General features: G+C 60.3%; 1 protein-coding gene and 1 long non-coding RNA gene across 21 annotated transcripts in view; one reads left to right on the top strand and one right to left on the bottom strand.

Moving 5' to 3' along the window:
* Positions 1-15,838, top strand: part of LOC144369142 (mitotic spindle assembly checkpoint protein MAD1-like) — a 282,508-nt gene extending 266,670 nt beyond the window's left edge. For 2 of the 15 annotated variants that reach the window (XM_078028234.1, XM_078028235.1), the window contains 5 exons: positions 1,123-1,252; positions 3,164-3,264; positions 4,616-4,779; positions 5,338-5,443; positions 9,275-15,838. In XM_078028234.1, coding sequence (XP_077884360.1) covers positions 1,123-1,252; positions 3,164-3,264; positions 4,616-4,779; positions 5,338-5,443; positions 9,275-9,344 — 571 coding nt within the window. In that variant the 3' untranslated portion in view covers positions 9,345-15,838. The other 13 variants (XR_013428596.1, XM_078028240.1, XR_013428598.1 and 10 more) reach the window with 9 other exon arrangements.
* Positions 15,839-17,741: 1,903 nt separating this feature from the next.
* On the bottom strand, positions 17,742-24,354 carry LOC144369144 (uncharacterized). 6 transcript variants are annotated; one of them, XR_013428610.1, is made up of 4 exons: positions 24,236-24,354; positions 23,348-24,152; positions 23,078-23,206; positions 17,742-21,575 (listed from the first exon to the last, which is right to left on the bottom strand). It is a non-coding gene; the product is annotated as an uncharacterized LOC144369144 (long non-coding RNA). The 6 variants fall into 6 exon arrangements; XR_013428608.1 differs by having other exon boundaries at positions 17,742-20,373; positions 23,332-24,152; positions 24,236-24,353; XR_013428607.1 differs by having other exon boundaries at positions 17,742-20,373; positions 24,236-24,352.
* Positions 24,355-24,554: the final 200 nt, after the last annotated feature.

Below are 24,554 nucleotides of genomic sequence, written 5' to 3'. Positions count from 1 at the left end.
TCGGGGTGTGGCCAGTGTGGGCAGCTCCCACTCCAGCCTCCAGTCACGGCCTCTTCCTGCTCAGGCCCCTTGCAGCGCCCCTTCCCCTGAGAGAGGGACTTGGTCACAGGCACCCAGATTTCTCTCCTCCCCATGGCAACGGCCCCTTTCTCTTGCATGGCCCTTCCCATGGCAACGGCCCCTCCCACTGCAAAGTTGCCCCTTTCTCTCTTACAATCGTCCTCTGAAGCGAATTGCTCCTTCCAGGCAAAGATGGTTTCCCTGGGCAGGTGTGTCACGGCAGGTGTGTCCTAGGCTGCTGGCCCCGCCTGGTCGCTGTTTATGCTGTACCTCCAGGTGTGCCCTCCCTCAGCCAGGCCCGGCCCCCTGGGAGGTCCACACTGGGACAGCAGCTGGCCGGATGGAGGGGTTGGGCCAGGGGCTCTCCCCATCCAACTGGAACCTGTCAAACCAGGAACGGCACCTGCTGTCCGAGTCTTGATCTCAAATGTGAACACAGAAGCTTGTCCCCAGGGCCTGGCCCCTGGAGGGACCTGGTCATCACAGGAACTTTTAGGTCCTGATCAAAGACACTGAGGGCAGCATGTCCTTGAATTAGCCACCCAATATGTGCACGGTCCTGGGCGCTTCGTCCTGCAGGCCTTGGCCTGGCTTCCTCAGCTGCCCTGTCCCCAGCCCCCTGTTTCCTCCTGACCCACTGACTCCAGCCCAAATCCAGTCTGTGTGGATTCCATCAAGGTCTCCACTGTGACGGGGGCTGGCCTGGGACAGGGGATGGCCTCCGCTGTGACGGGGGCTGGCCTGGGACAGGGGATGGCCTCTGCTGTGATGGGGGCTGGCCTGGGACAGGGGCTGGCCTCTGAAGCCTCAGGGGCTGGCAGGAGGTGCTTCTGAGATGAGGGACAGCTGAGGAACACTGCCCTGACCCCAACAGTGGAGCGCTGCAGAGGCCACCTGCTGCTTCCCAGAAGGGCAGTCTGTGCAGGTCTCCTCTGAAACCCATATGGAGACTTGCACATCCTGTGAGGGGTCCCCAGGGGGGGTGGGGGGACAGGGCTTCTGTCACCCAACAGCAGTGGGTGAGGCTCCCTGTTGACACTGGTCATTTTGACTCTCTCATAGCATGGAGGCAGTGAAGATGGCGGTGGACTGGTCATCCAGGAGTGACGTGCACTTGTGGTTTCCCTGTGCCTGCCTTGGGGGATGCGGTCACCCTACCCCTTCCCTGGCTCCAGGACCCCACGTAGAAGTCGTGAGTATCTGGCCCCGAGCCCTGGTCTTACTTGAGGCAGACACAGGTTTGAGTTCAACTCCTTCCTCCTTCTGGGTCTGCCTGACCCATCTGGGCTTGTCACGGGCACTGACCGATGGCCAATGGATGGCCACCTTCTCCTGCCTCCCTGGAACGGCTAGAGGTCAGCATCAGCCAACAACTTCCAGGGGCTCTTAGGGCTGAGAAGAGGAGCCTGGGGTCTTTAGTGACCTGCTGGTCCTGTCCCGGCACTACCCGGGCATTGGGGCCCTTCTTCCTTCCCGGACGCTTGGTTCCCTGCGGGTCGTGGCCATCAGAGGGGAGCAATTCCTATTTTTTATTATTATCATTTGCTGAAGACGGACCAGTCACTTCATAAACGTTAACAATGACAGATCACCAGTGCCAGCAACACCACAGTCACATGATGACGGTCATTACCCAAGGCGGCTCCATGGGCCAAGCAGCAGGAGCCGCCACCTAGCCAAGGCAGGATGGGTGCCTGAGCAAGAGCCCGGGGACGAGGGGGCTTGGCCATGCCAGGAAGGGTCCCTGTCCTCCACCCTCGGGGACAGACGGGGAGTAGGCAGGGGAACGGCCACCAAGGTCCCTATGCAGGTTTCCTGAGCTGCCATGTCAAGTCCCCGTGCACTGGGCAGCTCACACCAGCAGAACCCATTCTCAGGACCTGAAGCCCCGGTGTGGGCTGGGGTGGTGCTGCCGAGGCTGGGAGGGAGGATCGAGCCCTTTCCCAGCCTCTCTCCGGGTTTCAGGTGGCTGCTGACATCTTGGAGACCTGGGCTTGAAGAGTGTCACTCCTCCTCTGCTTCTGTCCTCGTGTGGCCTGCTTTCCTGGGTCTCTGTGTCCTTTCTTCTTCTGAGGATGCCAGTCATTGGGCCAAGGGCCACGAAATCCTTTATGGTCTCAGCTTGATGACATCCACAAAGACCCTGTTTTCAAATAAAGCCACATCCTGGGATCTGGGTGGACATGATTTTGTGGGACACTGCGCTGCCCACTACCATCACTGAGTTAAAAGACGTTCACCTGTCCACGTGGGCACCATTGCCGGCCACATGAGCTGGTGGTTTGCTCTGTTTGTCACACGGGGTGGACATAGTGGAGGGAGGCCCTCCCAGTGTCCGTCCCTCTTGCCTGAGTCCAGGTCCTCTGGATTTTGAGGAGGCTGGGAACCTCCTCCCTTGAGGATTTCTGGGAAGCCCAGACACACAGGCTGGGGAGGGGAGAGGCTGGCCAGCCACCCCTGGGACCACAGGGTCTGCCCCGTGGGGGGACACACAGGCTGGTGGGGGGGAGGCTGGCCAGCCACCCCTGGGACCACAGGGTCTGCCCCGTGGGGGGACACGCAGGCTGGTGGGGGGGAGGCTGGCCAGCCACCCCTGGGACCACAGGGTCGCTGAGCAAGGATCCAAGTCAGAAGCCTGTTTAGTGGGTGGGGGACCCTCCAGAGACCCCAATGACTACAGCAGCAGGGTCTATGGGAGGGAGGGGCCTCAGAGTTCTCCTGCTCTAATGCGTAAACAGTCACTCCATGACCACTTTGAACACAGGTCACAGAAGGACCAGTTGCCCCAGCCTGACCAGTAGGAGTGACAGCACATTCTTCACCAATCAAAGCTCCACCCTCACCCACTGTCCCAACCTTCTACATTCAAACAATGAAGACAGCAGACACCGAATTACCCCCACTCTCCGGCAGCACCCAATCCAGAGCAAAGCCCTGCGTCCCCCAAACCCTCAGATCTCCTAATGTGACCTTAAATCTAGAAGGCGCTCTCCTGACTCTCAGGGACATGCCCCAGGGCTCCCCACGGTGTGTGATCCTTCTGTTGCCAGGAGCCATAAGCCCACGCTGACCATGGTGAGTTCCTGCTGGTCTGTGCTGGCAGGACCTAGACCTGGGGAGACGGCCATGTGGGCCCTGCGCTGCCTCGACGCTGACCCGTGCCCTGCATCACCATCTTGCGGGATCCTCCTCCTCGGGCTTCTGGTGGGTGCTGTAGGTGGGAACCCGAGGCACAGGGGCCACTCACACAGGGCCTGTGTGTGCTCAAGGCCACCTGGGCCACGCGTGCCCACATCTACATGGCTGTCTGTATCTGTGCTGGGTCACCTGTGTCTGCACCTGTGTTCGCACCTTCCTTGGGTTGTGTTTCTGTTCCAGTGTCTACGTCTGTGTTCGTACCTGTGCAGGTGTACGCACACCTGTGCAGGTATCTCTACTTACATGTGTGTTTTAGAATTTATCAAATACCTTAGATGGGGACACTGAGGCACAGAGCTGTGCCTGGCTCTCCCCAGGGCAAACCGGTCAGCTGTGGGCCTGTGGTCCAGGAGGACAGCCCGGTGTCCACTCTACCTGTCCTGTGTTGGGCTGCTCAGCACCTGCGGGTCATCTCCTGCTGGTAGGAGTTAAGTAAGCACTTGCTGGAGGAGCAGAGGCAGGAAGGCGGGCGGACTCTCCACTGTGGGGCGTGGAGTTGATGCAGCCCCCAGGAGAGTAACTGGATTATGGGCAGTAAAACTGAAACCGCTCACTTACTGCCACCCTTGGCCTCTCTCCTGGGACGGTGACCAGAGGCACATCCACACGCCTGCTTAGAGACCCGCAAAGAGCAGCCTGGCAGCCCCGTCTAGGGAGAGCCGGGGTGCCAGGCCGGGCTGCACCTCTGCAGGCGGGGAGTGGAGACGGTGGGGGCTGGGGGCTGGGCGAGGAGAGGGAGGGGCACGAGAAACAGGAGAGACAGCGCCAGCCCGGGAAAACACAGGGACCCATGGACGTTTATCAACGTGGATGGGCCACAGTCAGACCTTGACAACAAAGCAGCTTGCTGAGTAGTCGCAGGATAGGGTGCTGTTTGTGAAACTTGCTGAGTACTCCTGACACCCCACGGGGCAGAGGGAAGAGGCAGGCGGAGAGTGAGAGGTGGAAACAGGGGCAGGAAGGAGGCAGAGGGGGCAGAGGCTGGCCGTAGGGCCTCGGGGCTCCCTGTGCTGCACTGGGGTCCCGGGCGGGGTCTGAGGCAGGGGGTTCTCTTACATGTGTTTAAGTCTTTCCAAGCTGAAACCCTGTTAGAGAGAAAGGGACAGAGTTGAAGGGGAGTTTGTGGGCAGCGGGGAGGGGAGAGCCATCCAGCAGAGGGGCCGAGTCAGCACTGCCTCCATGGCTAGGGCCAGCGGGAGGGGGACCAGGCTGTGGACGGCGGCCACGCAGGGCCCTGGAGACTCAGCGCCTTGAGGATTTGATCTTTATTTTGTGTGTGATGAAAACGGGAGGAGCCTGAGCACAAGGGCCAGGGGGAGATTGGCATTTTAGGGTTTATTCTGCTCGTGTCCTGCAGCTGCTGGAACCAACGTCCACACCAGGGGACTCTGAACCACAGAAGGCTCTTCTTTCAGAGGCCCAGAAGTCCGGAGTCCAGGTGTGCAGGGCCAGCTCCCGCTGCAGGCACTGGAGGGTCCTCCTGCCCTGCCCAGCTTCAGTGGCCAGTCCCTGCTGCTCTTGGTGAGGAGCTGCGCCGCTCTGCTCTCTGCCTCCTCTGTCCTGTGCAGGGCCTCTTCCCTGGGCCTCTTCCCTGTGGGTCTGAGTCTTGTGGATCCTTCATCTGCCCAGAAACGACCCAAGTGTGCATAGCAGGGAGGGGCTCACGGAACCCGGAGGTGACTTAGCTGTCCTTCGGGTCCTCTTGGCCAGCTCTTGAGAAGGACAAGGGGTGTGGAGAGCAGAGAGCAGCTAGAGAGCAAGAAGATGAGGAGGGAGGGAGGGAGGGAGGGAGGGAGGGAGGGAAGGAGAGGGAGGGAGGGAGGGAGGGAGGGAAGGGGAGGGAGGGAGGGAGGGAGAGAATGGGAGGGAGAGAATGGGAGGGAAGGGGAGGGACGGCTCAGCGCTGGCCGAGGGGCCAGGTTGGGAGCTCCACACAGGAGCCCCCTGCAGCAGGTTGGGTCAGGCTCGGGAGGAGCCGACCGGCCAGCCCCTGGCCTCTCCCACAGGAGGCTCCTCTAAGTCTGTCGCACCCTCCCTCTCCGTGTCCATGACATTTTTGGGTCCTGTTCCTTTCTCCAGGGCCCCCTGAGCTGGGGTACAGTCTGGGCCAGCCACCAAGTGCTCCCTTGGACACGTTGATCAACTTCCTCCAGTCTCAGGAGAGTTTAAGCACCTGGGGTCAGAGGTGAGCAGGACCAAGGCCCTGGCTGGAACTGGGGTCCAGGTGTGTGTGGGCGCTGGACAGATTAGAGGAGGTGGGCCTCAGCAGGGCAGCCAGTGTGGGCCAGGGCCTTGGGGCCGATGCTGAGAGCGGTGGGTCTGGAGGGGTGGGTGGTTCCCCAGAACTCCACAAGGACAGGGAGGCAGGGATGGTTTACTGGCTACTCTGTGTCTAGCACCTAGAACAGCACCTGGGACACGCATGGTGAATCATCCTAAATGTCAGCTGACCAAGCCAACAAATGGGTGGAGAAGGGGAGTGTCAAGCCGCCCCCACAGGCCAAGCTGGGCTGCTACAGGTGTGCTTGGACCTGGTGGGAGTGGACGGTGTCCAGAGAAGCAGGGAGAGCTAATGCTAGTGGCTGGTACAGGCAGTAGGGAGCTGTGGGAAGTGATGGAGCAGGGGAAGAGCAGAGCTATGCTTTTAGGTGACAAAGGAGTCAGAAACCTGGCCATGAGCTGTTGAGATGGCCCGGATAGAGGCTCTCAAACCTGCGCCCAGGTGACACCGGGAGGCTGGCAAGTAACAGAAAGCCCCATTCCACGCACCATGGCAGCCACCACCTCTGCCTGCCCAGCATCGCTGCCGGGACCTGGAGGAGGACTCTGGAGGCATTTCTTGGACACCTGAGTTTGCTGGCTACTCTGTATCTTTGCAAACGTCCTTAGGAAGGGGGGTCACACTGGATGAGAGGGGCCCTAATCCAGCAACTGGTGCCCCTTTAAGAGAGAGGAAGGGGCGCAGAGGGAGAAGGCGGTATAGAGACGAGGGCAGGGGCTGCAGTGAGGCCCATGGACAGGGCGGGAAGGGTCCTGCCCAGAGCTGTCAGGGGAGCCGGCCCTGCTGGCCCTGGACGTCAGAGGCCCCCCAGGATGCAGGGCGGAGCTTCGCTGTTTTCAGACCCCCCACCCGCCCAGTGCAGGCACTGACAGGGCCACCTGGCTGGTCACAGCCACCGGAGGACCCTGCCCTGTGCTTTGGGTACTGCTGTCGGGCTCTTCGTCTCCTTGGACCTCGCTGGGTCCTGCGCACAGTCTGCAGGCTGTTTTCTCATCTGCTTCGAGGCTGAGGAGACGCAGGGAGGTGCAGGCGGGCCCCGGCCATCCACCCTGGCCACCAGCTTGGCTTGGCACACAGGCTGCGGGGAGCTGTTGGATCGTCGGCTGCGAGTCCCCCACTGTCACGGGTCACAGGCAGGGCTGTGAGTCGACTGTCCGTGAGGATCGGGTGGGCCTACAGAGTCACAGTCTGTTTTGCAGGGATGCCCTGTGAGGTGCCCCAAGGTGGGGGGCCGCGTCCTCCCCTGCCAGGTGGCCCAGGCACCCGCTGATAGTGGAGCTTGCGCAGGCTCGGGAGCCTGTGATTATCATTGAAATAGCACTGTGTACTTGGTGGTTGGACACGGCCCCACTGTAAAGAAAACACATGGGGCCGTCAGTCAGCATGCGGGGCGGGAGGTGCCTGCCCAGGACAACCGCGGGGCTTGGAGGAGGTTCCTGCACCCCTGCTCCAGTCTGAGGGTCTTCCTGGCAACCTGGAGGGACGACTCCATATGGGTTGGAGGACCGACAGGGCAAGGTCCACCCAGGAGACTCAGGCCCGGGGCCTCTGGTGGGCGCTGGACAAGGGTGGGCGGTGGAGGGCCCTGGAACCCGGCTGCCCTCCGAACCTGTGGCCCAGGGCCGGGGCCAGAGGGCGAGCCCAGCACCTTCCCAGCAGGCTCCGCATGCTCACTGCCCTCTGCAGTCCTCTCCTGGTGTCGTTCTGGGGCCCAGCGGCTTGGTTCTCTCAGGGACGGGGGGGGGGGGGGAGCAATGCAGGCTCTCAGGCCTGCCCTGTCCAAGCCCTGGGTCGGAGCGCTCCTGCAGGGATCGAGTGGCGGGACTCTCCTCACCTGTTCTAGACACACCTGGACCAGGTGTGCGGGCTCTTCCTGCCAACGCCACAAGGTCATGGGGACACATCAGAGTCAGGGCCCTGGACATGACCTGGGCTGGTAGCCACGGCTGAGAAGGGCTCTGGGCAGTGCCTGCATGGGCTGTGGCTCCTCCCGGGGCCCCTCAGAGACAAGCTGACCCCTCCTGCTTAATCCCAGTTTGGGCTCATCTAGAACTTTCTCGTAACTGTGTTCGTCAGGGCCTTAGCCGGCCCCCGGCTGGCCTCGTCAGAGCTGTGTCCCAGCTCCTGTGAGCTCTCCATTGCTCTCGGCTCAGACCACCATGTGCCCTGCTGTGGGGGGTCCCTCCGGCTCCCCCGAGTCTCCACCCCTGCTTCCCCTGCAGAACCGAGTCTGGGTGGAAGTGAGCAGAGGGCACAGTGGATGGCGGGTGTCCTTAAAGAGACAGAAGGGACACAGACACAGAGGAGAGGCCAAGAAGATGGAGGCGGAGACAGAGTGAGGTGGCCACAGGCTACGCCAGGCCTGGACCCCCAGGAGCTGGAAGAGGCAGGGGACGCGTCCCTGGAGTGTCTGGTGGGAGCATGGCCCTGTGACACCTTGATTTCAGACTTCCGGCCTCCAGGCACCAGAGGAGGGCTCTGTGCCGTCCAAAGGCAACAGGTTGGTGTGATGTGGTGCAGCAGCCCCAGGACGCTGATGGGGCTCTGTGCTGCTTTGGCCAGGACAAGCCCTGAGTGACGCTGGGAGGGGCAGGTTTCAGAGGAGGCTCTGGAGAGGGCCTGGAGAGGCATTTCAGCTGCCCCTAACATCACAGGACGGGACAGGAGAGAGGTCTGAACGGAGGTGACCGCCTGTCCCGCCTTTCTCGTCATGGGGCGGTGACACTGTGAGCTCTGGACTTGGACCCTGCCATGCTTCGGAACAAGCATGGGTGGGGGCTTGTGAGCCTGGGTGTCTCTCAGGCTGTGGAGAGCTGCCCTCTGGCCATGTGAGCTGGCCCTGCTCCCATGGGGTTTTGCTTAGTTAGGGGGTGACTTGGGTGCCAGCTCCCCTTGCAGCTGATGTGGCCCCAGGGCAGTGTTAGAGCCTGTGGAACATTAGTGCATGTGGGTGGAACCTCCCGGGAAGTGACTCTAAGGGAGAGGCACACATTCTTCCTTTGTGCCTTCTTCATGCTGGCTTAGATGCAGCTGAAATGGCTCGAGCTAGAGCAGCCATCTTGAACCACAGGGCTCTCTTGGGAGACAAGACTGTGGCGAGCAGAGCAGCAGCAGGCAAGGAGGGTCACCCCTGGGACTTCATGCAGCAAGGCTGCCAAACAACCTGGGCAGCAGAAGTAAAGCTGTCCCTGTGCAGCCTCTGCTGTTTGTGCTGGACATCGGGGGCTCCCAGGACCTAAAATCATGAGCGTCCTCAGCCCTCAGAGCTAGGCTGCACGCAGTAGGGTCTCAGAATACTTCTTGGATCAGTGAAGGAGTGCACAGCGTCAGGTGCTGCCGTCTAACCACCGGGGATCTTTCCGCTGGGCTCATTTTGCATCTGTGTGTGACAGACAAACACCGGGTCACGGAAGCTGGATCCCCGTGAGCATCGTGAGGGTGGCTTGTGGACCTGAGAGGGGAACTGACCTCACAGGTCCATCCAGGGCGGCTCTGGTCAGGACGCTTTCTGGACTCTGGGATGCAGCTCCCTGGCCACTGGGGAATGGGGATATCTCCTGGCCCCTCCCGCCAGCCCATCAGCTGGCCTGTCCCGATCTCCAGGTCCTGGGATAGCTCCCTCCTCTGAGCTGCTCTGGGGGCATCCGCTGGGAGTCCCAAGGGCTGTGCTGTGGCTGGACGGTGTTAGCCAAGGCTGGGGCCCCATGACCCCTGTGACATTCTTCCTCCCACCAGGTCCCCCCTGAAGGTTCTGGCCTCCAGCAGCACCACACTGGGGACCAAGCGGTTCCAGATCAGACCCTAAGAGACAGTGTCCCCCAGGGATTCCGCATCTGGAAGTCCCTGTGACTCTGACCTACTGGGGACACCATACAGAGGTCAGCCAGTCCCCTCTGTGGGAAACTCATCAGGCCCGTGAGGGTGGCCCTCCTCCCACATGAACAAGTGCCAATACAAAGGGACATTTGGACACAGACGACTGGGGAAGAAGGACTTCAGCCATGGCCACTGTCAGGGCCCAGGCCACTACGGCCCCAGATGGACCTCCCCCTGCATCTTGGCCTTGGACCTCTGCCCTCCAGGCTAGGACAGGAGAAGTTCCTGAGGTCAAGCCCCTGGTCTGTGGCACTGGTTTCTGTGGCCCTGGAAACTCACAGGGACACCTGGGAGGGTTCCATCCTCAGCCAGCCGGGAGCCCGCAGGACGTCAGGAAATGCAGGACGGGCCGCTCTGGGCTTCCCCCGTCACGGCCTTTAGTTCAAGGTGAAGGACAGGACACAGCGGAAGCTGCCCTTGGTGAGGGAGAGGGGCTCCATGGCCCACGTGTCCCTGTCCTCACCTCCAGTGGCTGCTGAGGCCATCTGCGGTCTCTGGGCTACTGGCCAGCGTGGGCAGCTGTGTCTGGGACACTCTGGGAGCCCTGCTCATCTTTTCCAAGCACAGGAGTCACCTGGAGCACCACTGGCAGAAGGAGCGTCCCCTCCCCCCGCCATATGGCACCGTCAGGTGACAGGTCTGGAAGATGACGCCAGTTCTCCACGGGACATGGCTTCCCCTCAGCTAGGGACGACTCTCGCCACACGCCCTGTTGACAGAGGCCCTGGGCAGGGCAGGCGTTGCTGTCCAGCTCTGGGTTCCGCTCCACGCTGATGCTGCGCTGGACGTAGCTGGGGTCTTCAGGGTCTGGTTTCTGCAAATTGAGTTCTGGAACCATCTGCGCCTACCCAGGCCAGGAGGGCCGCTTGGCCAGTGCGGCTCAGGCTGAGGACTTTGTAAAGTGAGGTTCTAGCAGCTTTCTCCTCGGGACGTGTGGCCAGGTGCTGGCCAGGGGCTGGCACACAGACAGATAAGAGGAGGGCCCAGCGGGTTCCGTCCCCTCCCAGGTACAAGTGGCCAGCAGTTCTCAACTCAGGGCCTGATGGGACGGCCCACAGGGTGACACACAGTACGAGGCCCTGCCCAGCTGGTGCCAGCTTCAGGGTCAGTTTTGGCAAACGTGTCTGGCTTTGCCCTGTGGAAGAATTTAAGAATAAACCAGGGACCATTCCAAGAATCCAGGTGGGAGCGGCCATCACCCCACGCCGGGCGAGGAGGACCCAAAGCAGGAGAGAAAGAGGAGAGCTGGGCGGTGGGCAGGACCCACCCGTCTGTCCCTGAGATTCTGGGACATCACATTCCTCCTCCTGCTTAGTCCCCGAGGATGGCTGTGTCCCTGGGGCTTCTCCAAAGGGCCAGGGAGTGCTCTGGCCTCCCCACCTCTGGGCTTGAAGGCACCGAGGACTCAGCTGTTCTCCTGGGGTTCTTTGGGGTGTTCCAGGGACCCCAGATGCCCAGAGCTGTGTCCAGGACACAGGCATGGCATGCCCCAGGGAACCAGCAGGGTGATCCCCGGGAGGATGTGAGTGGATACAAAGGCCCATATAGAGGTGGCCGCTTGGCTGCCCCGTCCAGGGAAGGGTTCCTGAGGGGGCGGCTCTGCCACAGCTGAGGGCCACAGGCGTGTGGGGAAGGAGGGAAGAGCGGTCCAGGGCCAGCGTGGTGAGACGGCCCATGCTGGGCTCTGGGGGGTGGGAGGGCCGCGGGAGGCGGGAGTCTGTCTCCCTGCAGCCGGTTCCCAGGGCTCTGTGCCGGAGGTTTCTGAGCACCTCTGAGGCCAGCCCCTGCCCCCAGGGTGGAGGACAGACTTCGGGCTCCCTCCCTCCTCAGGGCCGGGGACCCCCTCGATGGGGGATAATGGCTTTCTCTCTCTCCGTCTCCCTGGGCCGCCCAGGCCCTGGCTGCACTGCCTCTCCACTGTAATCAGAACTTTAAGCAACTACTTCAGAGCACTTCCCAGCCTGCAGACAGGCTGATTTACAGAGGAGCAAATGCCACCAGAGCCTCGGTGGCTGCTCTTGGAAGGCTGGTCTCGTAGACCGTGTAGACCACACTCGCTGGGCAAGCAGCAAGCTGGCCGGGGGGCGGTGATTAGGATACTGGCCGGGAGGCGGGCGGGGAGGGGTGGCGAGAAGTCTCACATTTCCTGGACATGGCCTCGGCAGGCTGGAGAGGAGGATGGGGTTCCCGAAAGGTCAAGCTGTGGGGATCACAGGAGCCTCGCGTAGGGCGTCTGCCACTTCTAGAGCATGGACAGAAACCAGAAGGACATCCTCCTCTCTGAGGTCGCCTGGAACAAGAGCCGGGAGCCAGGTCTTGGTCGTTCGGAAGACGAGCGTCTCCTGTCCTGAGGGCAGCCGCACCTCGTGCAGTGGTGGGCGGGGGCCGAGCCCTTCCCAGAGGACCCGGAGGGAGGTGCTCACCCTCGAAGGCCTCAGTGTCCTCGTTAAAACCAGCCCAGGGCCTGGCTGACCTGTGTGCAGGACTCACTCTGCCGGGTTCTACTCCAGTTGCTTCATGGGCCCACTCATGGGGTCCTTCCGAATCAGCGAAGCTGGTGCCATTATGTCCCCACGTACAGGGGGGGAAGCTGGGGGACAGGGAGGCCAGTGACTCACCCTCAGGTCCCACGGGTCCTCTGACGGCCATTATGTCCCCACGTACAGGGAGGCAAGCTGGGGGACAGGAGGCCAGTGACTCACCCTCAGGTCCCACAGGTCCTCTGACGGCCAGGAAGCCTATTGCAGAGTTTAGGCAGGTTCACTCAGAGCTGGTGGGACGTGGGTTGTGCAGTCAGGGCAGCAATGTCCTCCTCACAGAGGGGTGCGTGTGTGTGCGTGTGCGCGTGTGCGTGTGCATGTGCACGTGTGCGTGTGTGTGCGTGCGTGTGCGTGTGCGTGCCTGTGCATGTTTATGTGCATGTGCGTGTGCGTGTGTGTGCGTGTGTGTGTGCGTGTGTGCGTGTGTGTGCGTGTGGGCGTGGGTGTATGTGTGTGTGTGTGTGTGTGTGGCCAGGAGTGGGGGAGTTACATGCGATGGGGGGATGTGTGGAAAGCACCTGTTATGGTTTGGATCTGAGGTGTCCTCCCAAGCTCACGGGTGACACAACGCAAGAAGGTTCAGGAGACATCACTGGGCTGTAGGAGCCTTGCCCCAGTCGGTGACCTCATCCCCGACAGGGATGAGCTGAGTGGTCACGGAAGGCTGACGGGTGTGGCTGGAGGAGGCGGGCACTGGGCTGTGGCTGGGGGGTGTCTGACTTTTATCTGGTGAGTGGGTCTCCTCTCTGCTTGTGTTCTGGTCACCATGGGAGCCACTCCTCTCCACCACACTCTTCTGCCATGATGTGCAGCCTCACCTGGAGCCCCGAGGAATGGAGCCTGCTATCCGTGGATTGAGGTCGCGGAAACCATGAGCCTCAAATGAACTGTTCCTCCTCTGCAGCTGGGCTGGTCGGGTCTCCTAGTCCCAGCAGCAAAAAAGCTGACTCAAGCAGTACCCAGCCCAGAGTCTGGGGCAGCGTCACCCCTTGAGACATGGTGGTGATGGTGGGATGTTTATGGTGATGCTGGTGGTGACAGTGATGATGCTGGTGGTGATGGTAATGATGATGGTGGTGATGGTGACAGTGATGATGGCGGTGATGTTTATGGTGATAAGGTGATGATGGTGATGCTGGTGGTGACAGTGATGATGCTGGTGGTGGTGGTGATGATGATGATGGTGATGGTGGTGATGGTGATAGTGATGATGGCGGTGATGTTTATGGTGGTAAGGTGATGATGGTGATGCTGGTGGTGACAGTGATGATGATGGTGGTGATGGTGATGATGACGGTGGTGACACTGATGATGGCGGTGATGTTTATGGTGATAATAGTGATGATGGTGATGCTGGTGGTGACAGTGATGATGCTGGTGATGGTGGTGATGATGATGGTGGTGATGGTGGTGATGGTGACAGTGATGATGGTGGTGATGTTTATGGTGGTAAGGTGATGATGGCAATGCTGGTAGTGACAGTGATGATGCTGGTGGTGACAGTGATGATGATGGTGGTGATGGTGATGATGACGGTGGTGACACTGATGATGGCGGTGATGTTTATGGTGATAATGGTGATGATGGTGATGCTGGTAGTGACAGTAATGATGATGGTGGTAGTGGTAATGATGGTTGTGGTGATGGTGGTGATGATGATGGTGGTGACAGTGATGATGGTGGCGACATTGATGGCAATGATGGTGATGATAGTGATGGTGATGCTGATGATGACGGTGATGATGATGGTGGTGATGGTGATGATGATGGTGATGATGACGATGCTGACAGTGATGATGGCGGTGATGTTTATGGTGATAAGATGATGATGGTGATGCTGGTGGTGACAGTGATGATGATGGTGGTGGTGGTAATGATGATGGTGGTGACAGTGATGTTGGTGATGATGACAATGGTGATAGTGATGGTGGTGACAGTAATGATGGTGGTGACTATGGTTTGGGGATGAGTTGTGGGGCTGGGGTACATGCTGGAGGTGACCTGTGGTTGTGTTGATGGTCTGGAGTAGGCAGGGCTCTCAGCCTCGGCACTGTCCACACTCGGGGCTGGATCTCTGTCGTGGGGGTCTGTCCTGTGCCCTGTGGGCTGTCTAGAAACCCTGGCATCTACCCTTTCCCAACCAGTAGCATCCTTTCCTCCCCAGTTATGACAACAAAAATTGTCTGCAGGTCTTACCTAATGTTCCCCAAATGACTAGTCAGCCCTGGTGCCAGGACGAAGGGACAGCAGATGATCCTCAGACCTTTGACCTGAGGAATGATGGGTGCTGCTGACCACTGCTGGAGGGATGTTGGTCTCTTATTCACTGCAGTGACCACAGCACCTAGAACAGGGCCCAGTCCAGAGGAGGTCCCCAGTGGGTGAGGTCCTCAGTGAGTGGGATCTGGTGGACCAAGGGCTGTGTGTGGTGGGGCCACTGGAGACATCTGTGGGCTATGCGTCTCATTTGTCCCTCAACCTGATGGGAAGCTGTGAGTTCATATGCTCAAGGACACCGTGAGGTCATACTGCAGCAAGTGGCAGGGCTGGAACATAAATCCAGGTCACACAAGGCCCAGGTCTGTCTCAGACACTGTGTTTTATCCTGGCCCAAAATCATGGGCATGAGAAACCGTGTGGACATAGTGGTGTCCCTGGAGGCTGCCCCAGGAGACCATTGAGCTGGCCGTGCCCCTGGCTATATGAATGACACCTGCCCATCTTTCCTTCTAATGGACGGTGGCCTCCTGGAGGAAAACCTGCTCCTTTGAAAGCACCTGGAGCTCTGGCCAGGCTGACCGTCCCCTGTGCCCAGCCTCTTTTGAGTCTCACAACCAGGGTTGGTTTCTGGAAGCTCAGCAGAGCCCTGCTGTTGGACAAAGAGCAGAGAGACTCGATCCCCACCATGTGTAACCAAGGACGTGGAGCCAGGCAAGAGGCCGCAACAGCAGCGAATGGGGCCATTGTCGGGGGTGCCCGCATGCCTGGAAACACCTGGAATCTCCCGTCTTTACTCAGGAGCCAAATGCATTTGCCTGCGGAGAGCAAAGACTGTCTCCTGGCAAAGAGGAGAGGAGCCAGTGGAGAAAGGAAACGCGTTTCTGTTCGCCCGGATCGCGCTTACACCCAGCTCTGGACAGCACGGGGGCCAAGGGGTCTCTTCCCAGGGCTGGGTCCAGGTGGGCACTGGCCAGGCTGCAGCTGAAGGGCCAGCACAGGCCAGTGAATGGGCTGTCAAGTGCACAGACCCTTCAGATGACCTCCAGAGGTGCAGACAAGGACTGGAGGCGTCCTGAGCCAATCCCCAGCTCCGGCCCTTGGCAGCCGCCCAGGTGTGACTACTTTCAGAGACGAGTGGGAAACTCTCCGGTCTACTGTTACCTTGCTCTAGCCTGGGTCAGTGGGGAGCCCTCCTGGGCACTGCTGCTCTCCGGGAGCAGGGCAGTCTTCCCGCTGAGCGACTGGCCTGAGATTAGTGACCCCTTCTGGGGATCTCTCCCGCTGACATGAACCTAGAGGCAAACCAAGCTTTGGGTGGGAACAGGGTCAGAGCAGAGTCCCTTAAACCAAGGGCAGAAGTGAGAAGCTGATTCTGTCAACCGGCTCCTTCCTCCTCTTCCTGGCAGAGAGACCTCTCCACAGCACATCTAGCTCACCAGCTCACCGTCCTGCACTAGTGCCCTAAGCTCATCTCCGTGAGGGTGGATGGACTTCCCAGCACCCGCCCGTCTCCTGTGAGCCTGCGCGCTGCTTCTGTAGTCAGAGACACTGTGGGGTGGCACCCATCAGGCCGGGCTGCCCGGTCTCCCTGCTGGCCTCTCCGGCCTCCCTGTTTGAGGGCTGGAAACACACGGTCAGTTGAAACAATGATCCTTGGAATGGACGCAATCGCCTCGGTGCCTGATTCTCCAAGTGACGGATGGTCAATTCCTCTCTTTTCCCACTTTTCAGAACCCTCTTCTCTGGGTGGTCCCTGGGCTGGATGTAGTGATTTCATCATGGCCTCCAGGACTTGGGGTGGGGTGGGCTGCCCAGGTACACCCCGGAGTTGGCATTGGTCAAAATGCCAAGATGAGGCTGCGGGCAGAACTCGGGTGAGTGATGCCCCATCTCCTAAATCAACAGATGGAGCAGAGAGGGTCGGGCCAGGGCCTCTGGGGGCTCACCCTGGATGGGGGCTCAGTGCTCTTTCTGCCAATCTCTCTGGGAGAAGCCAGGTTCGTGCCAACAGGGCGCAGTGTGTTTGTGGGACGTGTTTTCCCTCCACCCGAGGCCAGTGCCCCTGACCCCGCTGCCCTGGCACACTGGGGGGCCGCCTGGGCAGTACCGTTTGCTTCCTACCACCTGGAGGCCAAGTCCAGGATGTGGGGGGTGCTTCATCCCTGGGCCTCTCTCCTCAGCCACAGACAGGGGCTCACCCTGAACCCCAGGGCCGTCCCTCCGTGAGCCTGGGTCCTGGTCTCCTCTTCTGATAAGGGCTCCAGGTGGACTGGTGGGGGCCACCCTAGTCCACATGACCTCGCCTAAACTAATCTCCTCTACACGACCCTACACCCAGCAGGGCCTGGGGGTCGGGAACTCAGCCTAAGAATTGGGGGGGGCACAATTCAACCTGTAACCCCCGCTGAGCGAGTTTTGATTGTTCAGCAAAGGCTCCTGGCGCTTCAGCCCATCTACTTAGGTAGATAACAGCACCTTTTGAATATTTAAAAATGGATTTGCGAGTCTTCAGGTTCCTGCACAAGGCTGGGGAGGAGGAGCTCTCATCGGGAGCAATGTTTGATAACTGACCCTGGATTCTGAAGGGAAGGGGTCGTCATGAGGCTCGCCCCTCACTGCAGCCTGCAGCTGCCACTCACCGGGACTGAGAGGCCCGACGCTGCAGGGGTAGCTCTCTGTCGAAGGAGACTGTTGGAGACAGAATGTCTCAGGCAGCCGTGTGTGGTCACCCATGTCCACACCTCCATGATGTCCAATAACTCTGCCACAAATTCTCCCACGCGTCTCCTTAGGTGTCCAGAACACACGCACCCTTCACACGGGGATCACAAGCTGAGGTCACAGTGTCGCGAAGACTGCGACCCACCTGAACACAGGTCTGCCCGTTGTCCTAGTCCTGGGAAGTGGCCTCGGCCTCTTGTCATGTCCTGTGCTGACAGCCTGACCTGTGGCAGGCCCCTGGCTACTCCATGCTGATGAAAAGACTCAGGAAGGCCGCTGGTCAGGCCAGAAAGGCCAGGATGGAGGCTGGGGGTAGGGGACAGGGGCTTCAGCTGACTTCCTGGAGGGGAACGGCAGGAGTCAGAGTGGCCACGTGGCTGGTGACCAGCCCATTGAGTGCTCGGGAACTCTGTGATGCTCAGGCGGGCTTCCCCGATGGGTGGCACTGGTGTGGAGGGTCACACCTTGGTACTGGGGCGAGAAGGCCGGGGGACACAGGGCTTCGCACTGGGCACTCTCCCACCCTCCCTCTCCACCACCTCTCCCCCAAGTGCTTCTAGACGGTATTTCTTGCTGTCACAAAACCCTAAATGCAGGCGTTGCTGTCCTGTGCTTTGAGTGTTCTGGGGAGTTACGTGATAGTACTTTTGGGGACACTTTCACATCTTCAGCCAGGGGTCTGCAGTGAGGGTGCCCAGGGACCCCTGCTTTGTAGCTGGCCTGTGAAGCAAGGTGGCCACGGAGGACTCTTCCCTCAGACTGCACAGCTGGCCTCAGTCCCTTGAGATGCCTCTTCACAGAATTCATTTTAAAAAATTTATTCACACACTTGTTACCATTCATACTCAGGTTCATAAAACCAAAAACGTTTTAATTATGAAACATAAGAAAAGAATGTTTAATTTCAAGGCCAGACTGGCCTCTGATCCGCCTGTGTCGTCCAACAGTATTCAGCAGGTGCCTACTCAGGCACGCTAGTCGGTAGGTGGGGGTCAAGGCCAGTGGGCAGGAGGCAGGGCCCCGCGGGGGACTTGAGAGCACGTTTCTGTCACTCAGTCTCTGAACAGACATTATGGTGTCATTTATTTTGAGCTGCACGGCTTTACCCATCTGTCATGGGCTCCCAATTTATGGTGCTGTGCTCAGATGTGTGCGGGGCGGGGGGACCAGGCTCCTCTCCGAGCTGAGGCGCCCCTCCCTGTCCCGGCCTTGCTGGGCGGCTGTGGGCTGGGGGGGAGGAGCGAATGGAGGAGTGGCAGGTGGGTCTTGAGGGCTGCCAGCAGGAGCCCCAGGGTCAGGGATTCTCTGAGGGCCGGGTGGCTGCTGTCCCTGCACCTGCCTGACCACCAGTGAGGCCATCAGGCTGTGGGTTACCCGGGGGCCTGGGGGCGTGTTCAACTCGGGCCCCACCTTGCTGTGGCTCTAAGTCAGGATCCTGGTGGACCCCCCCAGCTGCCAGGGCTCCCGTTCTGTTCTTTCTCTCTGACTCGTATTTTCCTGCCAAACCATCCACTTGTTCCTAAGTTGGGGGTGGGTGGGAGGGTGTCCCCAGTAAGACAGGTTGTTCCTGACCCCCCATAACCTTCCCTGGAGAGGAAGTCAAGCTGAATTGAAGTCATCAGGGTGGGCCTTCATCCCATGTGACTGTCCTTATGAAAAGGGGAATTTGGACCCAGACCCACGCAGGGACCAGGCTGTGTGAAGCCAAGGGCAGAGGTGGGGGTGAGGGTTCTGCTACCAAATCACCAGTCACCACCAGGAGATGGGGAGGGGCCTGGGTCAGACGATCCCTAGAGCTGTTGCCTGCTGGCCCTTTGTCTTGGACTCCTTGTCTCCAGAGCCATGGGACAATACCTTCTGTCACCTAAGCCACCCACTCTGCCGTGTTTGCCGGGGCATCCCTACAGGGGTGAAGGAGCAGGTGTGTGTCTTCTGAAAACCTCCCACCCTTCAGGTGACTCCCAGGTCCTGCTGGCACCAAGAGCTGGACCCCTGAGGTGTCCCTGCTGGGCAGCACTGTGGTCCATCTCCCCACCATGGAAGACCAGGAGCCTCCCCAGCCAGAGGGGGAAGCCATGGCTCAGGCTGCTCCTAGGTGACCAAGAAAGATGACGTAGCAGGCACGGTCACCACCTCAGTTCACTTCTGCGTGGCTGAGAGTTCTAACAGACTCACTCCAGGGTTGCGAGGTGGAGTGGTGGGCTCTGCACCCCGGGGGCCAGGTTCCCCAGAACTGCCGGGCCAGGCTTGGGGTGGGGAGCTGCAGAACAGGACTCGGGGTGACGAGGGAGGTGACTTCCTGTTTTCCTCCTGCCCCTCCTTAGGGTCTGCTGTGGGCTCTCCCTTGCCCGTAGGTCAGGACCATGGAGAGCGTCCCAGCAGCTCCCTCAGGGCAGGCCTGTCCCCTTTGTGCACCTGGAGGCTGGGAGGCTCTCACTCCTCACGGAGACCCACTGGGGGAGCACCCAGGACAGGCGCGTCACGTCCCAGGAGCCAGCAGTCAAGGCCGGGTCCAGGGTCTGCCGTTTCAGCATCACCATCGTGTGGTCTAAGGCCCGCAGGCTTCCATTTTCCTTCTTCCACCAACTGCACAGCAGGAATGTCACCATCCAGGGACAGAGGCCACCTGTGGTGTTCCCAGGCAGACCTGGGTCCACGTCCATTCCACCGGGGCGCAGTCCTGTGCCCTAGCTGCAGAGCTTCTGCCCAGGAGGAAACGGGAGTGGCCTGGGAACAGGACACGGCAGTGTGTCTGCCCTGGTGGACGTCTCGGGGGCTGCCTGGGGCCAGAAACCCCGGGAAAGTGCTCAGCTCTGGGAGCCTGCCCTGGCCTTCAGGAGTCCACCGCTGAAGACGAGCCTCATCAAAACGCTCCCACAGTGAGCTCCTGCTGTCCCCTGCCACTTCCACCCTCAGAGGGTGCCCACGCCCAGCAGATGGAGAAGGGAGCTGGCCGGACATGAGGGAGTCCAGGGGAGGGCAGGGCTGGTCCCTGGAGCTGTGGGGAAGGGGACAGGATTTGGGGGCCACCAGGGTGCCCGGGCTCCCCCTCAGCACAGCTGGCTGCTCAGTGCTCCAGCTTGAGCTGCACAACTGTCCCTGGCGGCCCCCGGGCCCTGGAACTTTGGCTCTGCCTGAGCTGCAGGAAGCTGTGCCTGCTCCATGCCAGATGGTGGCTCACAGGCAGCGTCTGCTCTCACCATCTGGAGGGCAGAGGTGTGAGCGGAGGTGTCGGCAGGACGCGTTCCCTCAGTGGGAGGAGAGCGCGTCCCGGCTTCTCTCCCAGCTTCTCTCCCAGCTTCTGGCGGTTGGCTGCAGTCCCCAGGATGCCTGGCTGGAGGGACAAGCAGCCTGGCCTCGCCTTGGTCTTCCCCCGGCTTCTCCTGGGTGACAGGCTGTGTTCCGTGAGCCTTTGAGGAAGGAAGTCTGCATCACTCCTCTGTGACCTTGTCCTGGTCAGTGACATCTGTGAGGACCCTATTTCCAAACAGAGGAACATTCGGAGGCGGCAAGGGCGGGCGAGGACGTCAATGGTGGACTTTGGGGGAATGCAGCTCAGTCCCTACCACAGGCCAGATCCCAGGAAGAACTCCAACTGACGTGATGGCTCGCCCTGGTCACCAGGCCCCAGGACTTGAACACGCAGTGGGAGGGGACAGCAGGCACTTTGCCCCACGCCCCTGTAGGGAGAACCCCCTTCCACTCGGAGAAGCCAGGACTCCCGTGGACAGTCCCCTGGGCCTTCTGGTTGGCAGGCAGGGCTCTCCTGGATGCGTGTTGGCTTTGTCCCCTGAGAGCACTGGGGTTCTGGCCTGGAGGGGTGTCCCCCCTCCGTCATGGCTCCTGGGTTTTCTTCTCTGAACAAGGATGTCACCTGGGGTCCAGATGAAGTTGGTGAACACCCACTGACTCAGCTGGTGACCTCAAACAGGAGGCTGGAAGCCCCGTGCCCAGCCCCTTGGCCTCGACCCTGCCCTTGGGGAGAGAGGAGGGACAGCCCCCTCTGGGTCAAGGCCCTTGGGCAGCGGATCTTCCCTACTGTGCTGTGGAGCAGCCGCCTGAGCGCCTGTGCTTAGACTGACCCAGGAAGGCTGGTCCGGCCCAGGAGGGCCATCCCCAGGGTCTGACGAGGCCCAGGCTTGAGCAATTTACAGCCATGGAAACTGAGGCACGGTGAGGTTAGGGACTCGCCTGGGTCACTGGCTGTGTGGGCTGGAGCCTGGTCGGAGCCTGGATCCTCTGTCCCAGGAGTGAGGCTGTGAGCCCCACCTTCCCTTGAGCCTCCTGGGCCTTGGTGTCCTTGTCCCCGTGGGCTTGCTGTGTTGACCATGCGAGTCAAGCTGCCCACAAGCCACCTGCTCCAGGCTGCGGTGCTCCCCTTCACTGGGGCTGGGGGCCGCTCCTGGCCTCTCCAAGTGGACCTGCCTCTGAGAAGGCTGGGGTTGGCTTTGGCTTCCTCGCTCCCCCAGCTAGAAGCCCCTCCTGCCCAGCCACCAGCAGGCCACCTGGAGCCACCAGCTGGTCATGGCTTTGCACCTGGGCTGGGCAGGTCACCGGTACAGCCTGGAACTCAGTGCCAACAGCAAGGCTGGGCAGTCGACTGGCTTCAGAAGAAGCCATCCCCTGCCGACGCTGGAAAGGCCACGTGATCTGGTGGTTCTGGGGCTGCAGGTGGGTGCCTGGGAGGAGGAGGAGAGGGTGGTGGCCTTCCCCATCACCTCCCAGTGCCAGCTGCCCCGGCCTGGGACCCGCCCTGACTGCTTTCTCCTTCTGGCCTCCTTCTCGCCATGACCAAAGCTCGTCCAGAACATTCCATGCTACACCTGCTGCCCCCAAGTCCACCCCTCTCTAGCTGTGTGGTCAGCTAGAGCCGAGGGCTCCCTGTGGGCCCATGAGGGCCGCTCCTCTCTCACCACCCCCTTCCCGAAGTGTGCCTTCAGGGGGCTCAGCACCTCACTCCAGGCAGGTGACAGACTGTGGAAAGAGGAGAGTCGCCAGCGCTCCTGCTGGGGCCTGTGCTTGGCCCTCTCTGGGGGGTGGTTGTCTAACAAATTCTCATAAGAGGGTGTGTCCTGCACCCGGGAGCCACAAGGCTCCGTGATGCTGTGGTCCTAACAGATGTGCTGTGACTCCCCAAGTGGACTTCTCGGGGTGCCTTTGGTCACCTGCACTGGCTGTACTTCAAGTGTTCACAACCATGTGTGGCTGGTGCCGCCATGTTGGACAGTGGCCACCTGGGTGGTTCCACACCACAGGAAGTTCCACTGGGCAGCCCAGCCCTGGATGGCCCAACGGTGCCACTGACTTAGCTGCAGAATTCTGTGAGTGTGCATGGGGTAGCCCTCCTGGGTAGCCATCCAGGGAGTCCACGGTCATCTCCAGCTACCCAAGGGCATCCCCAGGTGGAAGATCCAGCACCATCAGAGCTGGCCCCATGCTGTGTGACCCGGAGGCAGGCCGGGAAGGACTCTCCTGGGGACACCTGGGTGTCAGCACCAAGCTACTGGGCCATCTCTGACTCTCACCATGGAGAACAAGAGCAAGTTTTTGGAAAAGTCCTGACTCCTGACAAAGAGGTCAGACTCCTGATGGAAGGCCAGGGGAGCCTGGAGGGGAGTACCCTATGTCCCTTGGTGATCAAGGGTCTTTCTTGCCAACTCTTGGTGGACTTGAAGGGTTGTCTTCTGGTCCCACAGCCTTCCTGGGAGAAATACAGCCCAGGTGTTGGGGAGCAGAGGCCCCTGTGTGGGGTAAGCCTCTCTCTTCCCTCTCCACCAGAAGAGAGCTCCGGAAGTCCAATAATGGAGAGCTTATCAAGCTCTTGAGGTCGGGCTGGGTGAGGGTCTGCCTGGAGCACAGGCTGCTGCTAAGCTGGATGCGAGGTCAGGAGATGCCACAGATGGAGCTGAGACCTCACATGCTCAGCCAAGAGGCGGTGGGGCAGGAGGCACAGTGGGCGGCCCCATCAGCGCTCACAAACGCTGTCCAGGGCTTTCCTCTCGGGGTGCAAACCACCCAGGGGGTCCATGTGGGGGCCCCTCTCAGCAGCCTCTCTGTGTGAACAGGCCTTCCTCGACCCCTGAGGCTGTGGGTCCCCAGAGCACACGCACACACCCACACGTACACACATGGATGCACACGCCCATATGCACACACACAGAGGGGTGGAATCCCAACTCACAGAGGTGGAAAGGCTCCGATTCCTTCTTCCGGTCCCCACAGCACACGGCTGGCGTCCCACTTTGATTTGGTAATCATCTTTTCTCCTTTCAATAGCTGTCAACTGCCAGCTGGTCCTTTGAAAATAATACTGAAAAAAAAAAAAAGAAAAAAAAGCACATGAGACTTTTCAGAAAGTTTTCCCTGGACAGCCCAAGCCGATCAGTGGCCCATGAGGGGCCACTCCTCTCTCACCACGCCCTGCCCAAAGTGCACCTTCAGGGCTCATCACCTTACTCCAGGCAGGTGACAGAAGGTGGAGGTTGGACTGTGGTAAAAGGAGAGTCCTACGCGCTCCTGCTGGGGCCTGTGCTTGGCCGGCTGGGGGGAGGGGGGTCCTCTAACACCCTCCTCCTCACCTGCTGCCCCACCTGCCCTGCAGCTGCCCCCCTGAGCCGCCTCCTCCCTGTCTGCACCCCCTGGCACCCTCCGCTCCACCCTCACTTCCTGGATTCCTTTCCCGGGTCCAGTCCACTCCGGACACAGCCCACAGCTGAGAAGCCCCAGTCCTCCCAGTCCTTCCGGGTGAAGTCCAGGAAGGAGCTGGCCTGGTCCCAGAAAAACAACTGCACACCTCACACCTCACACAGCGGCTTACCCGATTCTGACTGAGATGTTAATGGGATCACGGGGGTTTATTTAAATTGTAAATGACAAATAATTGACCGCATTGACTTCGCTGCTCTTCCTGGAGGCCTCCCTGCCGACTATTTTGGGGTCCCCAGGCCTCAGAGGTTAATTATCCAGGATGCTCCTCCTCAATATGCAAGCCCCAACCTCAGTGCCCGGTCAGTGCTGAGTGTCCTTCATAAACACCGCCGCCCATTCAGGTTTCTCAATCAATGTCACTTAGAAGACCAGGGACTGAGGCATGAGGAACGCTTAGCTCACAAAGTCAGTGTGTGGGGAGCCCGTGTTGGAGGAGGGCTGGAGGGAAGCCGGGACGCCCCGACCCTGCAGGGGGCCCCCAGACCCTGCCTCAGGCTCCTCTGTGACCCCCTTTCCGAAGTTCAGCTGCCTCCCCTCCGGGCCTCCTGCTGGTTTTAGGGGAGGAGAAAGAGAACATTTAGAAACAGCACAGTTCTGACCCACACCAAAAATAGCCACATCAGAGCCTTACCCGTGACTCGGCTGGTGTGAAAGACGGCCTCCTTGTCACGGCTCAGTCACATGAGCTCAGAGACCAAAATAGAATGTTTGGCAACTAGTCAAGTATCATCCACCGCTGCACAGGGAAGGAGGGAGCGCCAGGAGCCCGGGTGCAGGGGTGGGGGCTGCGGGCTGCCTGCCACCTGCCCTGTGCTGGCCCCGGGGCCTGGGGCAAGGCAAGCCCTGCTTTCGTCAGGACAACGGAGACCGAGGGTGGGTGCCCTCCATGGACCCGCAGAGGAGGCTCACGGTGGGGGATGGCCCACTGCCTCGGAACGTCTCGGGCTGGC

The sequence above is a fragment of the Ictidomys tridecemlineatus genome, chromosome 12, assembly GCF_052094955.1.
Source record: "Ictidomys tridecemlineatus isolate mIctTri1 chromosome 12, mIctTri1.hap1, whole genome shotgun sequence".
NCBI lineage: Eukaryota > Metazoa > Chordata > Mammalia > Rodentia > Sciuridae > Ictidomys > Ictidomys tridecemlineatus.
This window is presented reverse-complemented; position numbering and strand designations above follow the sequence as displayed.